Source organism: Argopecten irradians, chromosome 9 (genome assembly GCF_041381155.1).
Source record: "Argopecten irradians isolate NY chromosome 9, Ai_NY, whole genome shotgun sequence".
Classification (NCBI taxonomy): Eukaryota; Metazoa; Mollusca; class Bivalvia; order Pectinida; family Pectinidae; genus Argopecten; species Argopecten irradians.
Window position 1 is genome coordinate 14,663,252 of NC_091142.1, and position 23,205 is coordinate 14,686,456.

A 23,205-nucleotide genomic window follows, 5' to 3' on the forward strand; every position below is an offset into this window, starting at 1 on the left:
ATGTATATTTATTCAAAAGCCCCATGTTCTTTTATATAATTACTTTGCATTACAAAAAGAAACAAGTTGTCTGAAGACGGATAAAGTAAACCAATTTATATGGAATATAATGCTATTATTTTTCTAAATTACTACTAATATTGGATGCTTCCAAAAGACACGAGACGAATTTGCAGCACATTTGGAATACGCATCACACATTATAGCAGTCATTGCGTCGTGATATCTTTGAATACAATACACAAGTAAAGTGGACATTGCTGTGCTTAGTACTTGCTTGTCCAATGCTTAGTACTTGTCCAATCAACAGCCAAGGTCATTTAAGGACGGCTTGCCCTCTATGCAATATATTTACTGTTACGGACACGGATTTTTGAACATTAATTTTTATTAACTCGATTCATACAACATAGCTGGCTGAGAAATGATTGATGACAACTGATCGGATGAAACATTTGGGTATACCTATTCTTAAGAAAATATGTTTTAAATTGGAGATGTACGACAGTGACTTAGTATATGGTATCACTCAATATGAATAAAGCGCAGGTATTATCATCCCTTTTACTATAAACCTACGCGTGCTTTGCAGATAGAGAGAAATCGCTAAAATAAGTCACCAGGAAAATGCTACAACAATATACAAGTAAACCCGAATAAGGCTAAATTGATACATATATTTACATCTAAGTGTTTCGTCACTATATGAATAAACAAACTGTCGAAAACAAACATTTACCTACGAAAATACTATGAACACAACGATTCTCGTGTATCGATCAGCTGATTTCAAACATCACGCCAGTTTTTTATCAATAAAAAGAATGTCCCCCACAACATTTTAATGTATAATCTTTAATGTTTTGCTTGGTATATATCAACTAAGATTTTCTATGATATGTCATAGTCTTATTTTAACTATATCACTTGTTTATCGTTTGTCATTTGGAAAACAATGGTCGACCGGAAGGCGGAACCTAACAAACGCGACGTTGTTGAACGACTTTGTCATCCAGCAGTTCTATTAATCTCGCTACTCATTGTATATTGGTGTCATAATTTTATATACAATATAATAACCTTTCAATGATTTTCATTTTTAAAGATATTTCTAATATAATATATGGATTGAGTCTATTTTTCTATTTTTCATAGCCGCTTTGGAAATTAGAAAAATACATTCAATCCCTATATGGACGGTACACAATTAAATCAACAGGAGTTAAAACTTAGGAGTTATAACTTATGTTAATCCGTCCCCATGGGGGAGATTTAAGGCTATATAAACGTATATGCTTGGTATGAATACACAATGGTATCATGCTGATGTTAGCGGGGTAAATATAAACACTATTATTAAACTAACAAATATGTCCCCTTGGATAATTTTAATAGGTCAATTTAATATTTTCTGTTCATATTTGTTTGGTAAACGTATTGATATTGCATAATATTTTAGCTGAATTAAAATCGATATAGATTTCCATGAAGTATTTGTTAAATCTTTAAAACCCAAACAATATATTGTTCAGTTCAAATGACCGAGGATTAACATGTGTCTACGTTAATAAGTTCTTGTCGATGTTCGGTTAATTGAAAGTAAACAACGAAATATGTTATAAATACAAGTATATCGTGTAATTCGTGTAACTATTGATCTAATAAGTAATCTATGACGTAGTTGGAAAAACTATTTGTTTTATACGATAATCAATATCTACGCCACACGGTATGCTATGCTTTGATTTTTACTATATTACATAATAACGAAACTAGCTGAAATCAATATTGTTATAGGGCTCAAGAATTGTTATGAACTATTATAAAATAGACCTTATATTGTTATATTTATCGGCTTCCTACATTTTAACAATAGCTTTTGTAAGTAGAATTGCGGTTGCCTCCCCTCTGTTATATTATTTCAGATTTTGAAATGTGATCAATTCAATCCCATATTTCTGTTTCATTTTGTGTATAAAGTCAACACATAATGTAGTTTTATCCAATACAGAATATATATAACTATCTCTTGTATGTCAGTATGTCCTTGTTTTATTGAAAATTGGACGCATTTCACTATATTCAAATTATTAGAAAGATAAACTTGCTTATGAAATGCGGTTTTTTCTGTGTTGTATTTCATTATCAATCATTCAACAATTGTCGATCTATAATAGCTTATTTGGTTAACACTTTTCAAAGACGTACACCGTTTTATATAGAAGCAATACAGTCTTTTTAGCAAAGAATGAAGTAAAAATAATTAAAATAAAATGAGAATAAACATAAAAATAATAACAACAATTGCGATGCACTGAGTGCAATACTTTATTTCCATAGCATCACTCCAGCACAAGTTTGACATTATGTGTTGAATCATATACATCTCGTAAAAGACTCTATCGATGAAACTGTTACATAACTTTCAAACTGATATATGTAATGTATAACATCAATAGGGGAAGAGCCTCTATAAAGTCATGGAATGTTGTTATAATATTTGAAATGCTTTCTTTTTAAAATTATTTGACAGCGTCTAGTATGATCCTCGATTCTCCGAGGTGCCTCGGTTTAATCAAATACATTTTAAACAAAATGCTCAATAGATCAATTATGTCGTCAATTATTGATATAAAGAAGCCTATGGGGACATAGTTATAGATCTTTCTTTTGAGATAACCTGGTCATTAAACATATTTTTAAAAATTCAAAAAAAATTCGACCATTTTAAAAATTATATCCGATAGAAATTAACTGATTTATTGATTTTATTAGAACATTTAGATAATTTCAATATACCTGTTAAGTTTGTGTATTTTTCTAAAATATAAAATATGGGACAAAATATATATAAAATGATGTAGTCATTGAATATTATGCAAACATATATCCTATAAATATTATGACCAATATATACACTTATGTAAAAATCAGCACTTTTAATGCATTATATACTAAATAAAATTGTTTTCTATTGCAGCGTTTGTATTAATTTCTGAATGAAAATGTACACTTTAAAGACGAAGAATCAAACGTCCCAGCGTACACTATGGAAATGCATTTAGTATGAATTGAGCATGAACAAAAGAAAAATGTTACATGGGCATGAGAAATAGTTTTATGTATTCACACACCTTGACAGGCGATATGATTGAATTTTTCCAGTCAGATATCTTGTATCAATCCAAATACTGTTATACCCTAACTAGAATCTAATCACTGTGAATAATGTTAGAATGTTGACAACGTGAAAATATGTATATTGTACAATTACGTTATTCCATCGTTCAACATCTAAACATTCGAACATTTACAATCAATTACTTTGTCACGATTTCACAATTTAAACTTTCCAAAATTTCAATTCGCGTTTTAGTAAATATCTAAACATCTGTAAGAGAACAGGGTAATTGGTCACACACAGCAGGGGATGTAGAAAATTATTGTGTCAGACATCAGAAAAAAATATATTCATAGCGTGATGTTTGGCTTTGAGGGAACCTAAATCACAAATAAAATAGCTGTAAAACCCTTTCGTCGGAAACGCGTTTAGAATTCTAACAAGTATTTCTCATGGGATACTTGGCGCAGAAAATAAGTGAATTATTTATATACTAAAACAGCACTGCCCTTCTAAGTGATAACATTTGTCTAAAGTGTAATGCTCTTTCTCTCTTCTGTGAAGTCTCTATCGATTCATTCGAGCAACAATAATATGAAGATGTATGACTTTTTTTCGATGTAAAAGTGTCAACCACTGTTTCTCTACGTCAATGGAAGATTGCATCGGAACTGTAACAAAACATTTTGTTTTAAACATGCATTTTTATTGTGTATTGGATATGTAGGTTTACTGTTTTCATTCCTTAATCTAAAATATATATGTATTGCATTATACAATACTAGCAATACTCGCACTTTCTACTTGAACACTGAAATGGCTCCCAAATAGAAAATCAAGAATGAAATAAACGTTTGCATATATATGGAACTATGGTATTTACAAAATTGAATGCATATCCTCTTTTGCGACTTCAACAGGAAATAAAACGCTTATCACAGACCAAAAATACCTCACGATATATCACAGCTCAAATATAATTTTAGGAGTGGAAAAACAAACGAAACACAACGCGTCACATCCTACGTCAGTGGTGTTGTATCTGATACACTCATGTTCGACTGGTTTCGTTTTAAAGGTTTTAACCGAAATTTTCGTTTCTCTAACTCGATACTTCCGGAAGATGTCGTCGAGTCCGACAAACTTCCCGTTCGTTTTCTACTTGTTTCATCACATGTCCAGGACGAAGAGGTTGAGGACGTACCCCTGTCATCTACGAATGTTTCTCTTGTGTCAGTGCTCGATGCGCTACCGTCATTCACAGAGTCAACTCTATTCCGTGAAATTCTTTTTAATAAAGGTGGCTTCTTCGGAAGTTCTTTAGCATTTACTTTATGCTCAGACTTTTGTTCGATGCCCGGTGAAGAAACGTCACCCTCCGTTCTAAGTTTTGTTTTCGAGGGCCTTTGCTTAAAAGGAGGTTTTGAGTTCACTTTGTCAAACTTTAATTCGGCTAGTTCTATGTTTGTCTCATTTTGTCCTATTCCATTATCACCAGTTTTCTCCTGCTTTACATGATCTCCGTGGAAAGAAGGTTTCTCTTCCTTATTCGATTTAGTGGCTGTCTGACCTTTAATAGGTGGAAGCCCTTTTTTCCCTGAAGGGAGAGCATTTGTCCATTTCCCACCGATATTCGGCGCTGATTGCAAATCACTAAGTGCCGATCCATTTGTAGATGCGTGGTTTCGAATGTCAGGTTCCTGACCCCCTTTCTCTGACATATGTCCATTAGATATACCATTCTTTTTTATTTCCTTCTCGTCTGATTTGCTAGAAGATGGCTTACTGCCACCAGCGTCTACTTTAACTGCTGTGAATGCAGATTCCCTATTCACTGTACCTGATATGCTTTTGTCAGCATTTTTATCAGTAGCTGGATCTTTATTGTCACTTTCATTTGGTGCTTTTTTTCTCGTGATAAAATTGACAAACTTTTTCACGTTCGATCTCTTATTTTTAGTGTTAGGGTTCGGCGGGGCCTTTTTCTCCTTTCCATTTTTCTTCTGGAAGGGTTGCACGATTCTCTCTGAATGAGGCCTCCGAGCAAATGTATCGGCTTTGGCAGCGCGAATGGCAGCCTTTTTACGACGGTACAAACAAAAGTCAACTGTGATCCAGACAGTGACGATGGTAGCTGTGAAACCCGTGATGAGTGCTACAAGCAATATCTTCTCAACCATGTCTGAAACAAACAAAAACACCAATTAAATTGCTTAAATCGCTACTAGTCATAAAGGTCTGTATGAATTGTAACCAAATTTGGTCCGAAACATCCTCTTGGGAATGAGAACAGAGTTTGTTGAATTCTGTTTCTCAACCATATCTGAAACACACATAAACACCAATAGAATCATTTAAATCGCTACTAGTCATACAGGTCTATATGAATTGTAACAAACTTTGGCCCGAAACATCCTCTTGGAATATGGGAACAGAGCTTGTATAATTTTTGGCTTTGACACCTCGTAGGCAGGAAGAGCGGGGCTCAATCGGGGGATATAGAGGTAAATCCTTTAAATCGCTAAATCGTTACAATACTGTGATAAAGGCTAGTACACTTTAATACCAAAAATATTGGATGAAGTACCTCTGCTGGAAATTGTTTTTATTTTCATGAAAAGTGGGCGAGAAGTTCTCAGCATTCCAGTGGTTTACAATGGTTCTGCTATTTCTATTTTCTATTAACAGTGCTGGAAGTTGTATAATTGATTATTTATTATTGGCCTCACTTGCCATAATGTCCAGAAAAAAAAGTAAAAGAAAATGGAAAAAAAAACCCAAACAAACAATAAACAAATAAACAAACAATAACAAACAAAACTAGAAGAAGCTAATTGTCAATGTTTGGAACAAACGGTAAGAAATATACAATTGCCGATAACATTTCCAATACATGTGTATATATTTCACATCCTTTCTTACTCTATTTGACTTTCATCATCATAAAACTGCCAGTGAGAGAACCTTGATGCATACACAAACAAGCCGTTGTTAACACCATGCAATGCTAAACATACTGGAGAGTAGAGCGGGGAATTAGTCACGCACATTCACTAAGGTAACATAAAGACACATATATGTTACTAAATTCATATTGAAATACACTTCTGTATTACCAACACACATTCGCATATCCTGAGCAGCAGTAAAATTACAACACTTGACAAATTTCAACATACATATTTTACAATAGTCCTCGAAGCATTCATGCAGAACCCACTCAGCCCAACCATTTGTATTCTCTTGTATGTAACAGATGATACCAGAAAAAATAAAAATTATAATGATAATAGAAAATGGATAAATAAATCAATGCAAATGACTCCCTCTCATATGCAAGTAAACAAGGTCACCAGTGACACCGGTTGCAGAGAGGGAATGAATAAGAAGAAATATGTAATTAGGATATATGCTAATTAAATGTCTTCAGTCAAACTGTTTAGTAATAAAATCATCATTCCTTATCAAGTACACCTGCACTTTTCCTGAGATTAGTTATGTAATGTAAGCTATATGAATTTACCCTATGATTATTTTACGTTTTAACGATTAGTTTACAGACCTATTGTAGGTCAGAAATGACTTATTTATTTCCTATTCCCCAGAGCCGTACCCTTGTGTTGAGGAATAGTGGTATGATATTCGTGTCCATCTGGTATTACTGAGATCATTTGGAATTAAGCCATAGACATTTGTTACATTTGTCTTCGATATTTCATCTCCGATATCATTACAACGCCAGTAAAAAATTGTGGTAGAGTTAATTTCAATATTTCTAAATAAGCAATACTATATGGGTTTTATATCATAGAGAAAAAAAGGAATGAATTTGTTTAATAACAATTGTTATTCTTGAAGTCGAGCATATCCATAGTTCAAATGCATCCATTAAAACGAAGGTGTCCATCCGAGGGAGACAATCTTAAAAAGAAGTAAGTTGAATTAAATAAATATTCGTATATAGTTTATTTCATGAACCTCGTCTCGAATTTTCAATTTCTCTCGCAAATAAAACCTTTTATGAAATGAACATTAATTGAAAATTCTTAATGTACTTCAAGTTTACTAATCATAGTTCCGCGCGCTTATATTGCTCATCATATCATGTTAATTATATTACATTTTATTTTTGTGGAAATAAAAATATTTAGTATTCAAAATTGTATATTTTAACATGGTTGCATGACGTTAGCATGACGTTAGGAAATTTTGAAATGGTATTATACCGTATAGTCGTTTTTTGTTCGCAATTTGACTTTTAGTGTATCGATATGACTGAAACACTTCTCAGCATTTAACGGATTACAGAATCGCAATTATAGCAATGTATGAAAAATCCGGATAATGTTATCCCCACAAAAATAACCGGCTACATGGTAACAAAGAGAATTAAATTTTATAACTAGTAAAAAGATAACTACGTACTCTGTCTAGTCACTTTAACAATTCGCAAAATTACATAACAACCGGATCGTATACCGAATCATTTTATGCAGTTGTGATTCACTTTTTCTCATCTTAGCTATAAAACAATACGTCCCATCTCTTTGATATATATGTATAGGGGTAATCAATGCAATGAACAACAGCGTATACCTGTATCCTGACATCGTAGTTTCAAGATATGAAACGAATCAAAAACATTGTAGAATATACAAATTGCTTGGCTATACAAGACCAACGAATTCATAAGATGACGACCAGCATTTTCCAACTGATATTAAATAAATATATCTTATTAACTGAAATACTGTAAACATGCATATTTAGCGGTGATATTAATTTTGCGCTTTCGGCCTTGACATTGTAGCGTTTATTGCACTTATTGCATTTTTGTGTATTGTTTGTAAAGTAACCATTGTGATTGCGCAAATTCGCCATTGCGATAACCTATTCAAAATTAAATTTGCGTATAAGTGTGTTTACTGTAAATAATCAATTTGGGTATTTATACTTGCACGACAAACTTTAGACTGGCCACCAGACCCTAAGTTGCTGATAAGACTTTCTCAGCAGAGTTCTTTACTAGATTATCTCCCCCTAGTTTAAAACTTAGAATCAGGCATGTAGTAGAGACAAAAATAATCAAGCCAATTTTTAGTGATTTGTTTGATATTCTAGAGACTTGTAACCAGTCTAGACAAACTTATACAAGTACAATTTTGGAGTAGGCAGCATGCTCATAATTAACAACCCATCAAACATAAATGTTAGACGTTACTCTTGTCTTTAAACATGTATTACAATAATGGTGTTATTTTTTCAAAAAAAAAACTAATTTAGTTTTGTAATGAAAATGATGATTGTCCTGTGTGATTACACTATTGATATCTATTTCACCTTTACACGAATTGACATACAATTCATCATCAAACAAATTGCAAAACTCTTGAGGGACGACATACATGATCACAAAGCGTGTATTGACACACCAGTTATGCTTTCAATTAACACGCGAACATGTATTTGAAAGATGCACGCAACCAAAGGTTCGACTTAATTGTACTTGGTTTGGTTTGTGTGGATTAACGTTCTATTGCAACTTTGGTCATTCAAGGTCGTGGTAGGTCAAAAAATTTGAGGAAAGTCAGAGTACCTCGTCCCCCTCATATAAAGAAAATAATAATGATTATAATTAAACATCAACGGTCAGTACTTGTCACTGCCCAACATGTGATTCAAACTCGGGTCCAAGAAGTGGAGGGGATTGGCTGTTGCAAGATGTTGTGACTATTCATTTTATACATATGGTATAACAAAAAAAGAACGGTCTAACCCTGGGAAACATCTGTTTTAAACCATGCATAAAAAATAAAAAGCAGATATATTCTTAAATTAGTACATCCAATACGGGAATTTATTTTAGTTTTAAAATTTTAAAGAAATAAACATAACAAAAATGGGTAGGAGATTACAATGTTTGGATCCCCGGAGGTATATATTGACCGGATATGCCTGCTTTACTTGACACAAATCCATAGCGCGGATTCAGGAAATCTACAAGATTTACCAATGCAATAAATTAGACCAATTTGCCATTGTGATAGAAATACTCAATAAGTAGGTTTAAAAATGAATTGTGTACGATAATGATTATCTTTTGCTTTTTTAGGCCAAAACTCAAAAATATTTTGCTTTGCATTTACTTTGATACAGTTATCATAGTTTGCACATGCTGAAAAAAACGCAGAAAATTTACAGATTTCCAAGGCAGATTTAGTACTGTGGTGAGCCATGTGCCATATTTGATACACCAAAAAATATGAACACGAGGGTGATTGACCGGCATCTTAACGCATAGCTATGGCGGCCCTTCCGACCTCCTACACTCTAGCTAACCGACCTCCCACACTTCATAAACATTAATACGACACACATCAGAGCGAATCTGCCTCGCTCCATGCAATTGATCTAACAGTTTTTGCCATGTGGTTATAACGGCAATGAATTATTCATGTTTGGTCAAAGGAGAAAACAGACAATTAGATTATCACGAATCTACCCAGCTCCCCTGTGCATGATCTTTTATACTTTTATGGTACTTTCTTTGAACTACTGCGCATTGTTTATCATTCTCTAGGAAAGCTATGTAGCGCGGTGTGTATTTTTAGGCCCATAAACGTCTATAGCGACCTTTAAATTATGATGCTAAAACGTCTTGAAAGTACAATGGTTACTTCTATTTAACCAAAACAACGTGCGGCAATTACAAAAATAGCGTCGGGAACTGAATGAACTATTTCCCATTTCCAAAAAGTTATCACCGTTTTGGACGTAGGTTTTTAACGCCGGACTAAAAATATGTCATTATTCCATATGGCTTACAATGTCATACTGTACAGAACACAGATGAGCTGATTCAGAAATAGCTAATGTCTTAAAAACATTTTATGCATGCTCCACATAAAACTCGACACAAATGTGTGAATTGAAAATGGCCATCTTATAAAGATGATAACATCTTATATAAGATGACGGTTTATTAAAACTAAACCATGTTATATGTGTAAAAATCACATGAAAGTTATCAATTAACACATACAAAATAATGGAATGGTCATAACATCATAATAATTAGTACTCCATATCCAATTAACACATACATTGTAACTGGAGACTCTAAAAATGACCATTCCAATAAACATAGCTGTTCTCTTACAAATAGAGAACAATAAAGATAAAAAATTAAAATTTACAAATTATTACAAAATATTTTCCCTATTGTGGGGATTCGTCAGAATTACGCCACAAAGTGAAAATGCTGTCAATCTTGCACTTGCAAAAGAGTCAGCATATTCACTGCCCCTAATGTCTTAAAAACATTTTATCTTAAGAATACTATTCAAAATTTCGTTTATTTAAACTTAATATTCGGTTTTATCAAACGGACGTTACAAATATGTAATTATACCAGTTGTCTAACAATGCATTACTATAAAGATCGATACACATAAGCTAATTCAGAGATAATCAATATTTAAGAATCAATCATCTTTAGAAAAATATTCACGATTTGGTATAAGTAAAATAACTACTCGACATTGGATCAATATTTTAGTAAAACAGTCTAGACGGATTTAGTTTATCGATTCCAGTTTATAAATACTAAACGGACGTTCCAAAAATATTATTTCACACAGTGTTCTTTGACAAAGTTCAACTATATAGTAAAATGCAACAAATGAAGTTGGCGAATTTATCCTTTATAAACAAGTGGCCTTTATATTTATGCCAGGTTTGCCGATATAATGAAACAAACGCTTTATAAAGCTAAAGTTCTAAAGTTATTTTTGCGACGACGCCATTTTTAATTCTAAAGAAATATATTTAACGGCGGTTAAATTTGTAAATATATTTTAAGCTATCTTTTGGAAGGTATTTTTAAATCTTCCGCTAATTAAAAAAAAAAAAAAAAAAAAAAACAACGAAAAAACAAGCAAACAAACTTAAATCGCTCTCGAAAAAGTTGGTTTACAAACAGTATTTGAGTTTTCAAAGAGCAGCAGACGAACAGATGGTGATGCCTTGAATCTAGAGATCGTATCCAATATAAATTTGCTTCTAATTTAAAAGTCATCTCTATGTTGCTAAGATACTGGTATGGTTTATAACCAATAAAAAGGTTATGTAAATGATTAATCAAGGAAATTAATACAAAAGAAAGACACCCTAGGGAGAATAATATGTTGTCGGGAAATTTGATCAAATGATATAAACAATCGCCTGGGTAGTGATGACATGAGGTATAAAGTATCTATAAATCTGTAAATATCACAACAATAGAAACTGTTATCAATCAAAAAGTACACGTTGGCATCAATATTGCAGAGATTATTTTAGTATATAATATCAGGTCATATATTGCATGATTAAATCAATAAAACAATGTCTTACCAGAAAAACTGGATTCATAGGGCAATATATACTGTATCTTATATTGCATTATTGTGTTACCTATTCTTATACACCAGGATACAAATACTGAAGAACTGAAGTGTGTAATAAAGACGAAACAATATGGTGGTGTAGTGGTTAAGGCCACTTTTCTATTACCTATTCGGTCGCGGTTCGATTCGCAGCACGAAAAAGAAATGTTCAAGGGTCACATGTCCTATCATGTGGGCTTTATCTGAACAACCTGATTTTTCCAAGTCAAAGGTTCATCTCGCGCTTATATCCGCACCATCGATGGTGATTTGTACAGAATATATGACCTGTCTCGCAATGGATGTAAATTAAATTAAAGGAATAATTTGATAGACGAAACAAAACAAAACACAACAATTGTTTGGCTTACCCCATTATTTGAAGACAGTTGAAACACTCAAAATACATCATTGAAATTTTTGTAGCTCATCAAACGAGGTTCAATTGGTCGCATTATCGATATTAGTGATGCTACACCATTACAAAAGTAACTGAGTATACACTGTTGACATTTCTGTTAAATTCTTATTTTTTGTGAATGTGACATGAATTCCACCTGCAAAATCACGTGAAGTTCACGTGAAGCAATTTGGACTTTGTAGTCCTATGCTAAATGATTCAAATCAACAGGTGAATCAACAGGTAGTGACGTATGTGTAGCCATGGGTAGCTAGTCGGATTGCTAGCTTGCTGCATTATTAACCGTCACCAGCGAAATTCTACACAAACATTGCCCAATAAAAGATACAAATTACACAAGAGGGTGCAATAACGCACAACGCTTTAGAAATTCTTATCTGTTGTTTATAGTACAGCAAAGTAACTTTTTTTTTTAAATCTGCTAATACAAAGTAATATTTTTTAGAATTAACCTAACCATTTCACATAGTTGAATTTTAGTGCATTTCAATCGGTACTTAAATATACTTCATGTTTTCGCGTAGTCTGTAAATATTCTTGTGATATATTTACATTTTGCAATCACGTTTTTTATTATTATTATTATCGAAACCGTGAAATTACTCGAAATTTTTATATTTAGATAAGATAAGTTTTAATTAAATATCATTGTCAGTTTGATGAAAAGTGTAATTAACAAATCGTCAGCTGTCATCAAAACTGCCCTGATACCGTTCATAGCTTTTCATTCTGTATGCTGCATACGACGTTTGTACCAATACTGAGTGGAACACGTGGCTGTGCTAGCAAGTGGCGTAGCTACATATTTACCGTGTAGCGATCGGTTAATCATCGATAAGCTAATATACAATCTAGAGAAGATCACATATTTCTTTCGTTGATAAATGATTTAAAATCCGAAATATTGGTATTAATCAAGAGTACAAGTGTAATGCATTACTCAATATATGATATCACATTTGCAGAAATACAATTCGTCTATTTTGGTACTAATTAAGGCACACAATCTTAGATAATGATTGTAATTACGATACTATCATTTGAACACCAACCCAATCTTAAAGTGACGAATAAGTGAATTTGATGCAAGAAGCTAATTAAGAATGTAGCTTTGAAATGAGTATTTACAGGTTAACCATAAAAGCACTGCCCTTATTTTAGCAAAGTACATAACTGGTGACGCAGGTGTTTCAAGAGAACTTTGTAGAGTACAATTTTCACTTTTATTGTAAAATGTTCCTTAGCTCAATATCTTAGATTGATTTTTCCTGATAATTTGCATCTAAAAGAATTTAAGAGACCAAATATAACATCCCAGATACTACATTCGTATGTTAATACGACGAAGTGTCAACATGCATTATATTACTTGGTGCATGACAGTCGGCTGTTCAGGACTAGAAACCTTTAACACAGAACACCCAGTACCTCTTGCCTGTCATCGTAGTGGGACAGACCCTCAATAAGGCTAGCTTAGTGCGTGCCACTATAATACAATGCATTTAAAAAGACATTTTGTTTTGAATATACATGTCATTTTTTGACGAAAAACCCAGCAACTTTAACGACGCTTTATGTAGCACATGAAAATCGAGGTAATAATTTGTTCTATTGACATATATACTAGTACACCGAAATCTAATACTGAATTTACATTTTTAAATCCAAAATAAAGTCCTGGCACCGGATTCGTTATTCGAATCCCGTATCCCGAATCCCGAATACGGTGCTTACTTCACGTTGTCATAAACCGCAATGTTTAGTCGTTTCATCCAAACCTGTATTTCTGTATTATTTTTATGTATATTACTTCATAAACTGAATAATCTAATAATTCGGGAGTCGTTATAACAAGACTTACAAAATTACAATGCCAAAGGAAGTGAATACACAAACTCTTTACACAGACAGACAATACAATGCGATTGGTTTAGCCGTCTAAAATTGTTCAAGACTTAACTAAATTCAGCAATTTAGATTTAATCATATTTAAAGAAACAACAAAGTTAATGTGATATCACTCCGTCAGGTAATGGTAAAAAGGTAAAGACACCGAAGGACTACTTCCACTATTCATGTTATATGTTCGTATGAACTTCTCAAACATTGTTTATAATTCCATGTCACTAAACTCTTTTAAGTCCATATAAAATATGTCGTTTCTCCTTAACGTGATGTACACAAATTACTTACCGATATTTTGAGGATTAATTAATTATCATATCACATGACTACTTAATCAAAGTTTAGGGCAACTAACCTAGTTAACCATTAGGAATACCCCAGTGCGGTACGTTAAGTAGAGCGGATATAAATATTTATATCGGGCGACTAGCCAAGTTCAAAATTGAGAACTTCTTCACATGCAAACAAAACCAACACTTACAATGTCTGTAACAACAAGGCGTCTTATACTAGCTAAATTAGATACGGACAAGCAGTCTACAACAACTGAAATCGTTGAAAACTTTCTCACGAATGTCATCAAATAAATTTGCATATGTTTTCATTTTTGTGTAATTTCACAATATATACAATGGTAAGCCACGTAATGCATGGTTTACGCATGGGCAATTCCTTAATATAATTCCCAACACGGAAATCTCCTAATACGAATTATTTGTAAGAATCAATATATTGTCTGAGATGTAATACCATTGCATGCTAACTCGCATGTCAATTACTTATCAGCAGTTATTAAGATGATCATGACAGCGAAAACGTACTTAAACGCTCAATTACAGATTTGACGATATCTTGATCGGTCTCTAGGCAACAATGGTCAATTACGCTTACCAGCTGGTACTTAACACTTGATTAGTCTAAATTGATGGACTCTCTGGCCTTTTGGTGAGAGGTTCACCCGCGCTTTTATAAATAATAAATGACAAAGCTTATTTGCGTTCTTCGTTTAACGCGATATCAAACGCGGTATAGTTGGACTGATAACCAGACATAAAACCTGTATATGTTCTGTTTTTGTTGACTGTAGGCACTGTAGTTAAATTATACGACGGTAACTATCACGTCAGTTGGGTTTTGTCTCATTATGAGAGCAAGGTCAATTTCACAAACATAAAATTAAGTAATATAAATAGCTGAAATGATGTATTTAAGAAACAACTCTTTGTACAAGTACAGGAGCACAATTATTGAAAGACGATTCCCCCAAAATATTCTTATATTAAAAAATAACAGACCATTTTTATTATTAATCATGGACCCTTGTTCATAAAGACCGAGTAATTGCTACCAGGGTGATATAATACCATATTGACTGAATCGAAGGTTCATAATTCTCATATTAGATAAAGAATTCATTTATAAGTATATATACATGTATATCTGTATTTGATATATAATGATACTTAAGAAGAAATATGATCTTATGACATCACCCTGATAATCTCAGCATTTGGGCAATGCGAGTCTACAAGGACAATATGAACTCGGTGTTTCTAAAAAGAAAACATTGAAATCCACTTGACTATGAATTACCCTACCCTATGAGAATAATGCAAAATAATAATGATAAAAAAACTTAGAATCGTAATAAAGTCTCATTTGCACTCATTTTGTTCTAAATTAAAGCTTACAATGCAAGCTTTGAAACATTAAATCGAGATTTTAAAAATATTTCAAAAATCGTTTCTGAGGTATTCTTCTGTCAAACATAGTCTTAAGGTATCCAAGCAGCTGAGCAAAAGTAAATGCTTAATTGCTGCCTTGGACAGGGCATAGTCATAACTAGGTGGTGTCTCAGAAACGATTTGAAACGCACTTCTTCATAATTGTAATTATCAAATGTATGTAATGTATCTTGCATTGCCAGCTTTAAGTGTATTATCAAGTTTGATAAAAAAAACCCAAATATAATGCAATCATTCATGGTACATCGAATGTATTTATCGAAATGCACCTTCCTTGGAACTACTTGTTGTTTGAATATAATTACAAATTAGATCGATAAAATGGAAAAATGCCGTTTCATGCGCAGCTTTTATCGTTGAGGTGTTAATATGAATAATATTATCTTATCGTCGGTAGTTAAGTTATAATAGTTACAGAATTTTCCCATAATCTCACAAATTAATTATCAATATATTTCAAATGATAATTTTATGTTTTGGATAGAGTAACTACTCTGAAAATTTATCAAATATTTAGTGAATCGATTCAACACGTTGCTACTTAAGCTTGTGGTGTAAATACATACCTGGAGATGCTATGGTGTGAGCTGAGTCTGCAATAGATCCCCCGGTTCATCTGAGATAACATCAACATTGTAGGAACTCGACGAAGTCCAGGAATTCATTTCTATATGATTTTCAAAATTGTCAAACAGATGTTTCGGAAGCTAGTCTGAAATAAATATAAGTGAATTAAGTAGTGCAATCAAGTATTGTTGTTATAACAACAGCTAGCGTATAATCTATATTAATTTTTTTAAAGAAAGAACAATGATGCAAATTATTTTAGATTTTTCAGCAATTTGCTAGAAATAAACTCGCAGTTTAAATGAAATACCAACAAAATAAGCCCACTTTTTGTGTGATTACTGAACATTTTAACTAACACACATTATGTCAAAGAACGGTGTTGTCATGTAGCTTTATCTGCTCATAATATGTTCCTGACCAATTTCAAAATGTAGGCAGATTCGAGGATTCCAGAATCGTTGTCATTTTATTTACATACCTTTCATATTTATCCACAAAATTGTCCACAATATTTCGGAAGCTAGTCTGAAATAAATATAACCATAAATCCAGATATATTGTGCAATCAAGAAATTTCACACTTACTTATAACAACAGCCAGCATATAATCTATATTAATTTTTTTAAAGAAAGAACAATGATGCAAATTATTTTAGATTTTTCAGCAATTTGCTAGAAATAAACTCGCAGTTTAAATGAAATACCAACAAAATAAGCCCACTTTTTGTGTGATTATGAACATTTTAATTAACACACATTATGTCAAAGAACGGTGTTGTCATGTAATTTATCTCTCATAATATGTTCCACCAATTTCAAAATGAGGCAGATTTAGGATTAAAGAATCGTTGTCATTTTATTTACAGTACCTTTCATATAAACCCATGCTTATCCACAGAATTGCCACAATATGTTCAGTTATACAAATAAACCATAAATCCAGATATATTGTCTCAAAATGAAATTTCACACTTATGTATACCAATTTGAGTTATTAGTAAGCTACCAGTATGGCATTGATATTGACTGCATGTGATAACTGCGTGTATGTCACGTGACCTTATGAGTCAGTATTGCTGTTTTGACATATTTGTGGAAAGTCACCTTTTGAACTTGTATTTATCTGACTATGTTGTGAATGAGACATGCATACGTAGTATTTGTTTGGTATCATATTGATTTTGTATACGTCATGTACCCCTGGGATGATGGGTTAATGGTCGGATTTATGATATATATACAACCTTGTGGTGTCCCAAGTGTATCATAAAAAGCATGAACATTTTCCATGATTTATTTTCTTCTTATACAGGGTGCTTCAGAAAATATGGCACGACTTTAAACTATCTTTAATTCTTCACGAAAAATCAGAATTGCACGATATAAGACATTATGGAAACCAAAGGATACCACCATTTGATGGAATACATCTACATTTATAGCTAGGATTCATAATAAAACATTATGGCGTCATTAATGACATACATGCAGGAATGATACACAGATTCCTTCAAAGACGTGTTTTTAAAACCTTCTTAAATTGTATTTTAAATGATTTCATAGATTTCTTTCAGAGACTTGTTTTAACCTTATTGTTACACTTGTAAACATAATTCCCTATCTATTTCAATTGTGAATGATATTTCCTTAACGATTTTGTCGACCTCTCACATTGCATCCCACCGGAATATCATATCATCATAGCTCTGTCATTGGCGTTTTATGCTTTTAAGCAATCTGCCAACTGAAGTTGTTTCAGGGGGCAGTGGACAGTCACATATAATCAATTCCGTATAATGGAAACGCTTGAAAACACAGATGTCCCAATGCTAATATCGAAAATTTAAATTGCCTTTTAAATCCACAAAAATATCAGTTTAACAAGAACGTTTTCTCTGTGTGTTCTAAAAGCAATCAGCCTTATAATATCAGTTGACCAATGAACATGACCCTTGTATTGTGAATGGCAATATTTCAAACACAAACAGGCTTTATGTATTCAAGTCGTTATTTAACTTAAGGTAGATATTCCATATGAACAATATATGTAAACATCTTGACCAAATCAATAGTTTGTATAAGAAAAATAATTTATTGATTTGTTATTAATAATCGTTCGTGAGTAAATTCTGATGCGTTAATTTCTGTTAATGACAAGAAGTGAGGGCTGCGTTCGTTCAATGACATGTCAATGCTATTGACTAGTTTTTCATTGTTTAGGTAAAGATAATCTAAGATGAAAAGCCGGGAGTTTATATAATCTTAAATTTGTAAGATTTCCAAGACGCTAAGAGAGATCATATATGAACGTAATGGACTGTCTGAGTGACATTGTGAAAACGAACACTATAATAATTGTAATTGTTCTTAGATCAATAAAAAAACGTGAAATGATATATGAACCTACTAAGCTTGTGACATTTTATAATATAAATATTTACTTAGTTAATAATGTTATTATCAGGAGAACACCAGTAATTATTTCAGTCTGATTGTTACAGTCACATTTATCTATAAATACCGCTAAATGGATAGAGAAACGATGGCCTTTATAGCAAGGTGGTCTTTATAAACAGGTTGAATTGTATTTTAGCAGGTGTTCGTTAGACAGAGGTAGTGACATGTATATAATTTAATTGGTTTTACTCTTCGACTAGTATATGACAGAACATTTGGAGGGTTGTAGATCCTCCGGGTGAGGTGGTCATTATACGCAGGTTGAATGGTGTTGAAATAGGTCATTGGGGAGATTGTCGCTTAAGGCAGGTATCACTATACAGCGAATATCCATTCAATGATTAGTTATAAATCACGGAAATATGCGTTAATTATTCAAATCATTTCCGTCTATTAGGGATGAATTAAAGTAATTGGCATGGATATCAACGATAGCCCCTTGGGATACACATATCCACCTGCAGCATTTAACATCAATCGATCACATATTGATCAAACATCGAATTACGTACATCGTGGTCTGTCCGGCCATAAACGGCGAAAACTATTGATCTTGCCACTTGGGAAAAGAAGTGACACTCGCTGTTCATTTATTTTATGATTCACATATAATTTAAACATTTTGGTATTTCATAGATACGCGACGTACGTAAATCAATGTTTGATGAATTAAAGCTTATTGAAGATGCAATGATGCATAGATGCTTTCGACAGGAAATTGCATTTTTTTGAGCAGGATAGGAAATAAATGTATGTTGGATAGATGACGCGTAAAAACAACCCATTAGCCAGAACACCAGAAAAAAGAGCACTTCAGTACTAAATATACATGGTGCATTGGCAATTTGTTGATGGCGATATCAAAACGACGAGGGTGAAATACGATTTACCATCGAATAGTTTTATATTCCGGTGATTGTGATGTCATAATTGACGTTATTTTTGTGACGTCATACTAACCGGAAAGAGAAACTAATCGACGGTAAATTGTAAATCGTGTCTGCAAATTTCGTGGGCAGTTATTCTATAATACAAAGATTTACTGATGGAATATATAGATCATTGTAATTTTAGGATTATAATTGAAATATTAAAAGGACTTGACCATCGATATAAAAATGTTTACGTATATACATGTAAAGCAGTTGTATTTCTACTTAAACCAGAATGATAGTGTATGATTATATTCATAGTGTATTCAAGATAGGACAGATCGTGTGCCGTAGTATTGAAATTATTGTAATGTGGCTATTTATTCCGAATATACACATGGTGGAAAAGCCATGTTTCGGAGTGTAGGGTGGGAAGTGATTGCTGCTTCAGTAAAGATACAGAATACACTGAAATTACATCTTAACGTGTATTGTTTTCTAAAAGTTTATAACGATTTGTCAATACTACGAACCGCAGTGAAGCATCAATTGCATTGTTCCTATGGAAACCTGATCAAAATTGTGTTACAATTTACCGTTCAACAACTTTCTATGACAGCCTACCATATATGTATGCTCAAATAGGGCCAAAACGAAAATCCAGCAAGACCTTGTTTTCGATTTTGGAGTCATTGTGGCTCTAATCTACTGTAAGCCAACTTTTCACGGCCCTATTCATTTTCGCATTTTCAATTTCTAAACATGTTCGCAAATATTTACTTTCGCGGATTACAAATAAATAAATAAATAAATAATGGCAATAGTTTACAACATAAGTAAGACATATATATTAATCGCGGAGATAAACATTGACAGAAGAAAATGTTGTTTACAGTAGTAAGTTAAACAAAATTATCAGTTTTCTTACATTTGATCAACGATGCAGAACAATGTGAAAATTTGCTACTAATAAAAGCAATAGAATCTGCTATGAAATACAAATAAAATCAAGATGAAATAAATACATGTGTTTTGTTGTGAATGGGTCACTGTTAAGTTCAGGATGGAAGTTCTGTGATTTAATGAATTAGACGCAAAGGATCAAAGCAAATAAACGCAGTAGCTTTTTGGGAATTCTAGTATGTCCTTACCTGAACCCATCACCAACCAAAACAATTTGTTTATACCACAATGAACACATAATGCAATATATGTAACCTGCTTACCTCAGTTCTGTGCGGTCTGAATCTTTGGGTAAGATTGAGATATATACACAAACATGACGCCAATGGTTTAAGCCTGCTTCGCTGTGGTCAAAGTGAGTGTAAAGCATGTCAATATCAAGAACACATGCTCTGTCCACAATTCAATGTACATTGGTTTGTCGTGCGTTACCAAATGACCCGTGGAATGGTTTCCCTTGGCAACGGAAACAATCACACCATTATTCGATCCTTGTCATTATCACAGTATGAACGCAACATCACTTGTAATACTATATCAATTCCAGCTTCGTTCTGAGAATGAACTGGAAACATGTTAATGCAATGACATAAACCTTCCTTGATGCTGCAATATATTCCTATGTGGTAAATATGTTCACTTTGCTCCACGAAATTATAAATTACATCCCATTCTTGAGTGGTTCGTACTCACTATATTGTGATAGGAACTATTAGTAATTTCCTCCATGCTTCAACCGATGTGTAATGTTCTGAGATAGCTTAATTACTGTCGTGGATTCAGTTTCATTGACAATGTTTACACAATTTGATTGAGATTTGCTTTCTGGTACCGTGTGTCGTTGATAGTCTCACTTTGTATGCGATGAACATTTGCAATTATAAACATTTGTATGAAACATGTAAATCAACATCCACCACAACCTTCCAGACAAGCATCAAAAAATGATACGCATAAGGTTACAGTTGAATAATGAATGGCATTCAAGAGTATCTTAACTTCACACTAGTTAATAGCAATTCTGAACATAGTACTTACATGTGTCAGTAATTGGAATCAATCAATATCAATTTATATATCAGCGTGTACAGTTCCACATCACACCCGATTGTATAGCAATTTCAATTGTATTGAATGGGTAAACTCACTGGACGAATCGTCTCAAAATATTACGCGATAAAACGTAGTTGTGTATGTCGAATACGTCAAAATTAAATAAAATTAAAACTAATTTCGTGAAGAACAACTGGAATAATTCTTGAAATCAATGCTGAGATGTGTCCTTTTTCATGTGAGTATATCCGTATAGATAAACACCAAGCCAGTTCAGCAATGCACAGGCTAAATCCGATAGCAAAACCACAGACTGCTGCCACAAACGCTATCGTAACGCGTGGGGTTCCTGACCTTATGGCATTAAGCAGACTGCAATATATAGCTGTGTACCCGTCTTGTTGAATCCACTGACACCTCCGCTGTAGACATAATACTCTAACCGCCTGCTAAACATATCTGTATAAGCCTTCAGCCATCAAACCTATAATCACTTCCAAATTTGGCGGAATACACTTTCCATTGCCACAGAACATGGTCGATATTTACGCGTATCGATTTAAACATTCATCTTGAGAGATATTTCGTTTACTTTGAGGTGTGCTGTGGTAGTATAGGTGATGCTTTGGGTTTTAGCCTTTCGAACTTCTAATGTGTTTTTTGCACTTTGAATAGAGAACAAATAATTCTTCAAACGTGCTAATTTTTACGGACGGACATCAGCTGTATTTGGTAGCGTTCGATAGACCTAACAATGATACTTTCACGTTAGAACGTTATGCCAGTCAAATGTACCAAAATAGAATAAGGAGGAATGAAAACGCACCTCTGCCAAGTGCACCGACAGGAATCGAACACGAGTCCATCGTGATAAACGTATGACTCTACAGACTGAGTCAAAGACACATGACCTGTCAACAGAGTTAAAAGTTGCCGTATATTACAGCTTATACAAGTGACATCGACCCGCTTTTGGTACAGTTGTACGCAATAAGAGGTAAGGAATTAAAGGTTACGGAATACCGTAAGGGTGTTCTCGTGAGAAAATTCTGAGAAATGCATTATTGGAATGACACTGATGACCTTTTGGCTGCCAATTACACGACATTTGCAGAAACCCGTCGGAAATAGATTCAACACACGAATCAATACTAAAATTAATTACTCAACACTGACAAAAAATGGCTTTTCTAATTCAGTAGCCCGATGCCTTTTATGCAAGGGTAATATAAAATAGTTTTCCTTCACACAATATTCTTATTTATCACTAAGACAATTACTCTTTTGATTTGGATGCCTTGTTCCTTCCTGGCTTCCTGGTATGGAGATTGTATTTGAAATGTAAGTCGGACGTTTTCCATGAGTTAGGTGTGCATTACTGTGGATGAAACTTTGGGTTTCGTTCCCTGGCCGTAACACAACATAGTTAATATTTAGTGGTACTTTCTGCTCCTGCGTAGCTCTCACCATAAAGGGAGAGGGATGGGTGACATGCTGGCCAGTAATCAGTATAATATGACCGAGTTTGGTGTGTTGTTCGATGTCTTTGTTGATATGTTTCGGTGCGATAGCACTATAAAAAGACAATAATTACAAACAGACACAACCTGAATATTCAGCCTCAGGGTACATTCAAAAGCAACATCGCATACACCACTCTCACAGCTTTTAT

The 23,205-nt window shown here is 33.3% G+C and overlaps 1 protein-coding gene across 1 annotated transcript; it reads right to left on the bottom strand.

The window, feature by feature from the left end:
- Window positions 1-2,778: 2,778 nt before the first annotated feature.
- LOC138331582 (uncharacterized) lies at window positions 2,779-21,409 on the bottom strand. Its single transcript, XM_069279283.1, has 3 exons — window positions 20,744-21,409; window positions 16,185-16,330; window positions 2,779-5,303 (listed from the first exon to the last, which is right to left on the bottom strand). Exon 3 carries the CDS (start codon window positions 5,299-5,301, stop codon window positions 4,144-4,146), a length of 1,158 nt encoding a protein of 385 aa, XP_069135384.1. The 5' UTR covers window positions 5,302-5,303; window positions 16,185-16,330; window positions 20,744-21,409; the 3' UTR covers window positions 2,779-4,143.
- Between the last annotated feature and the right edge of the window lie 1,796 nt (window positions 21,410-23,205).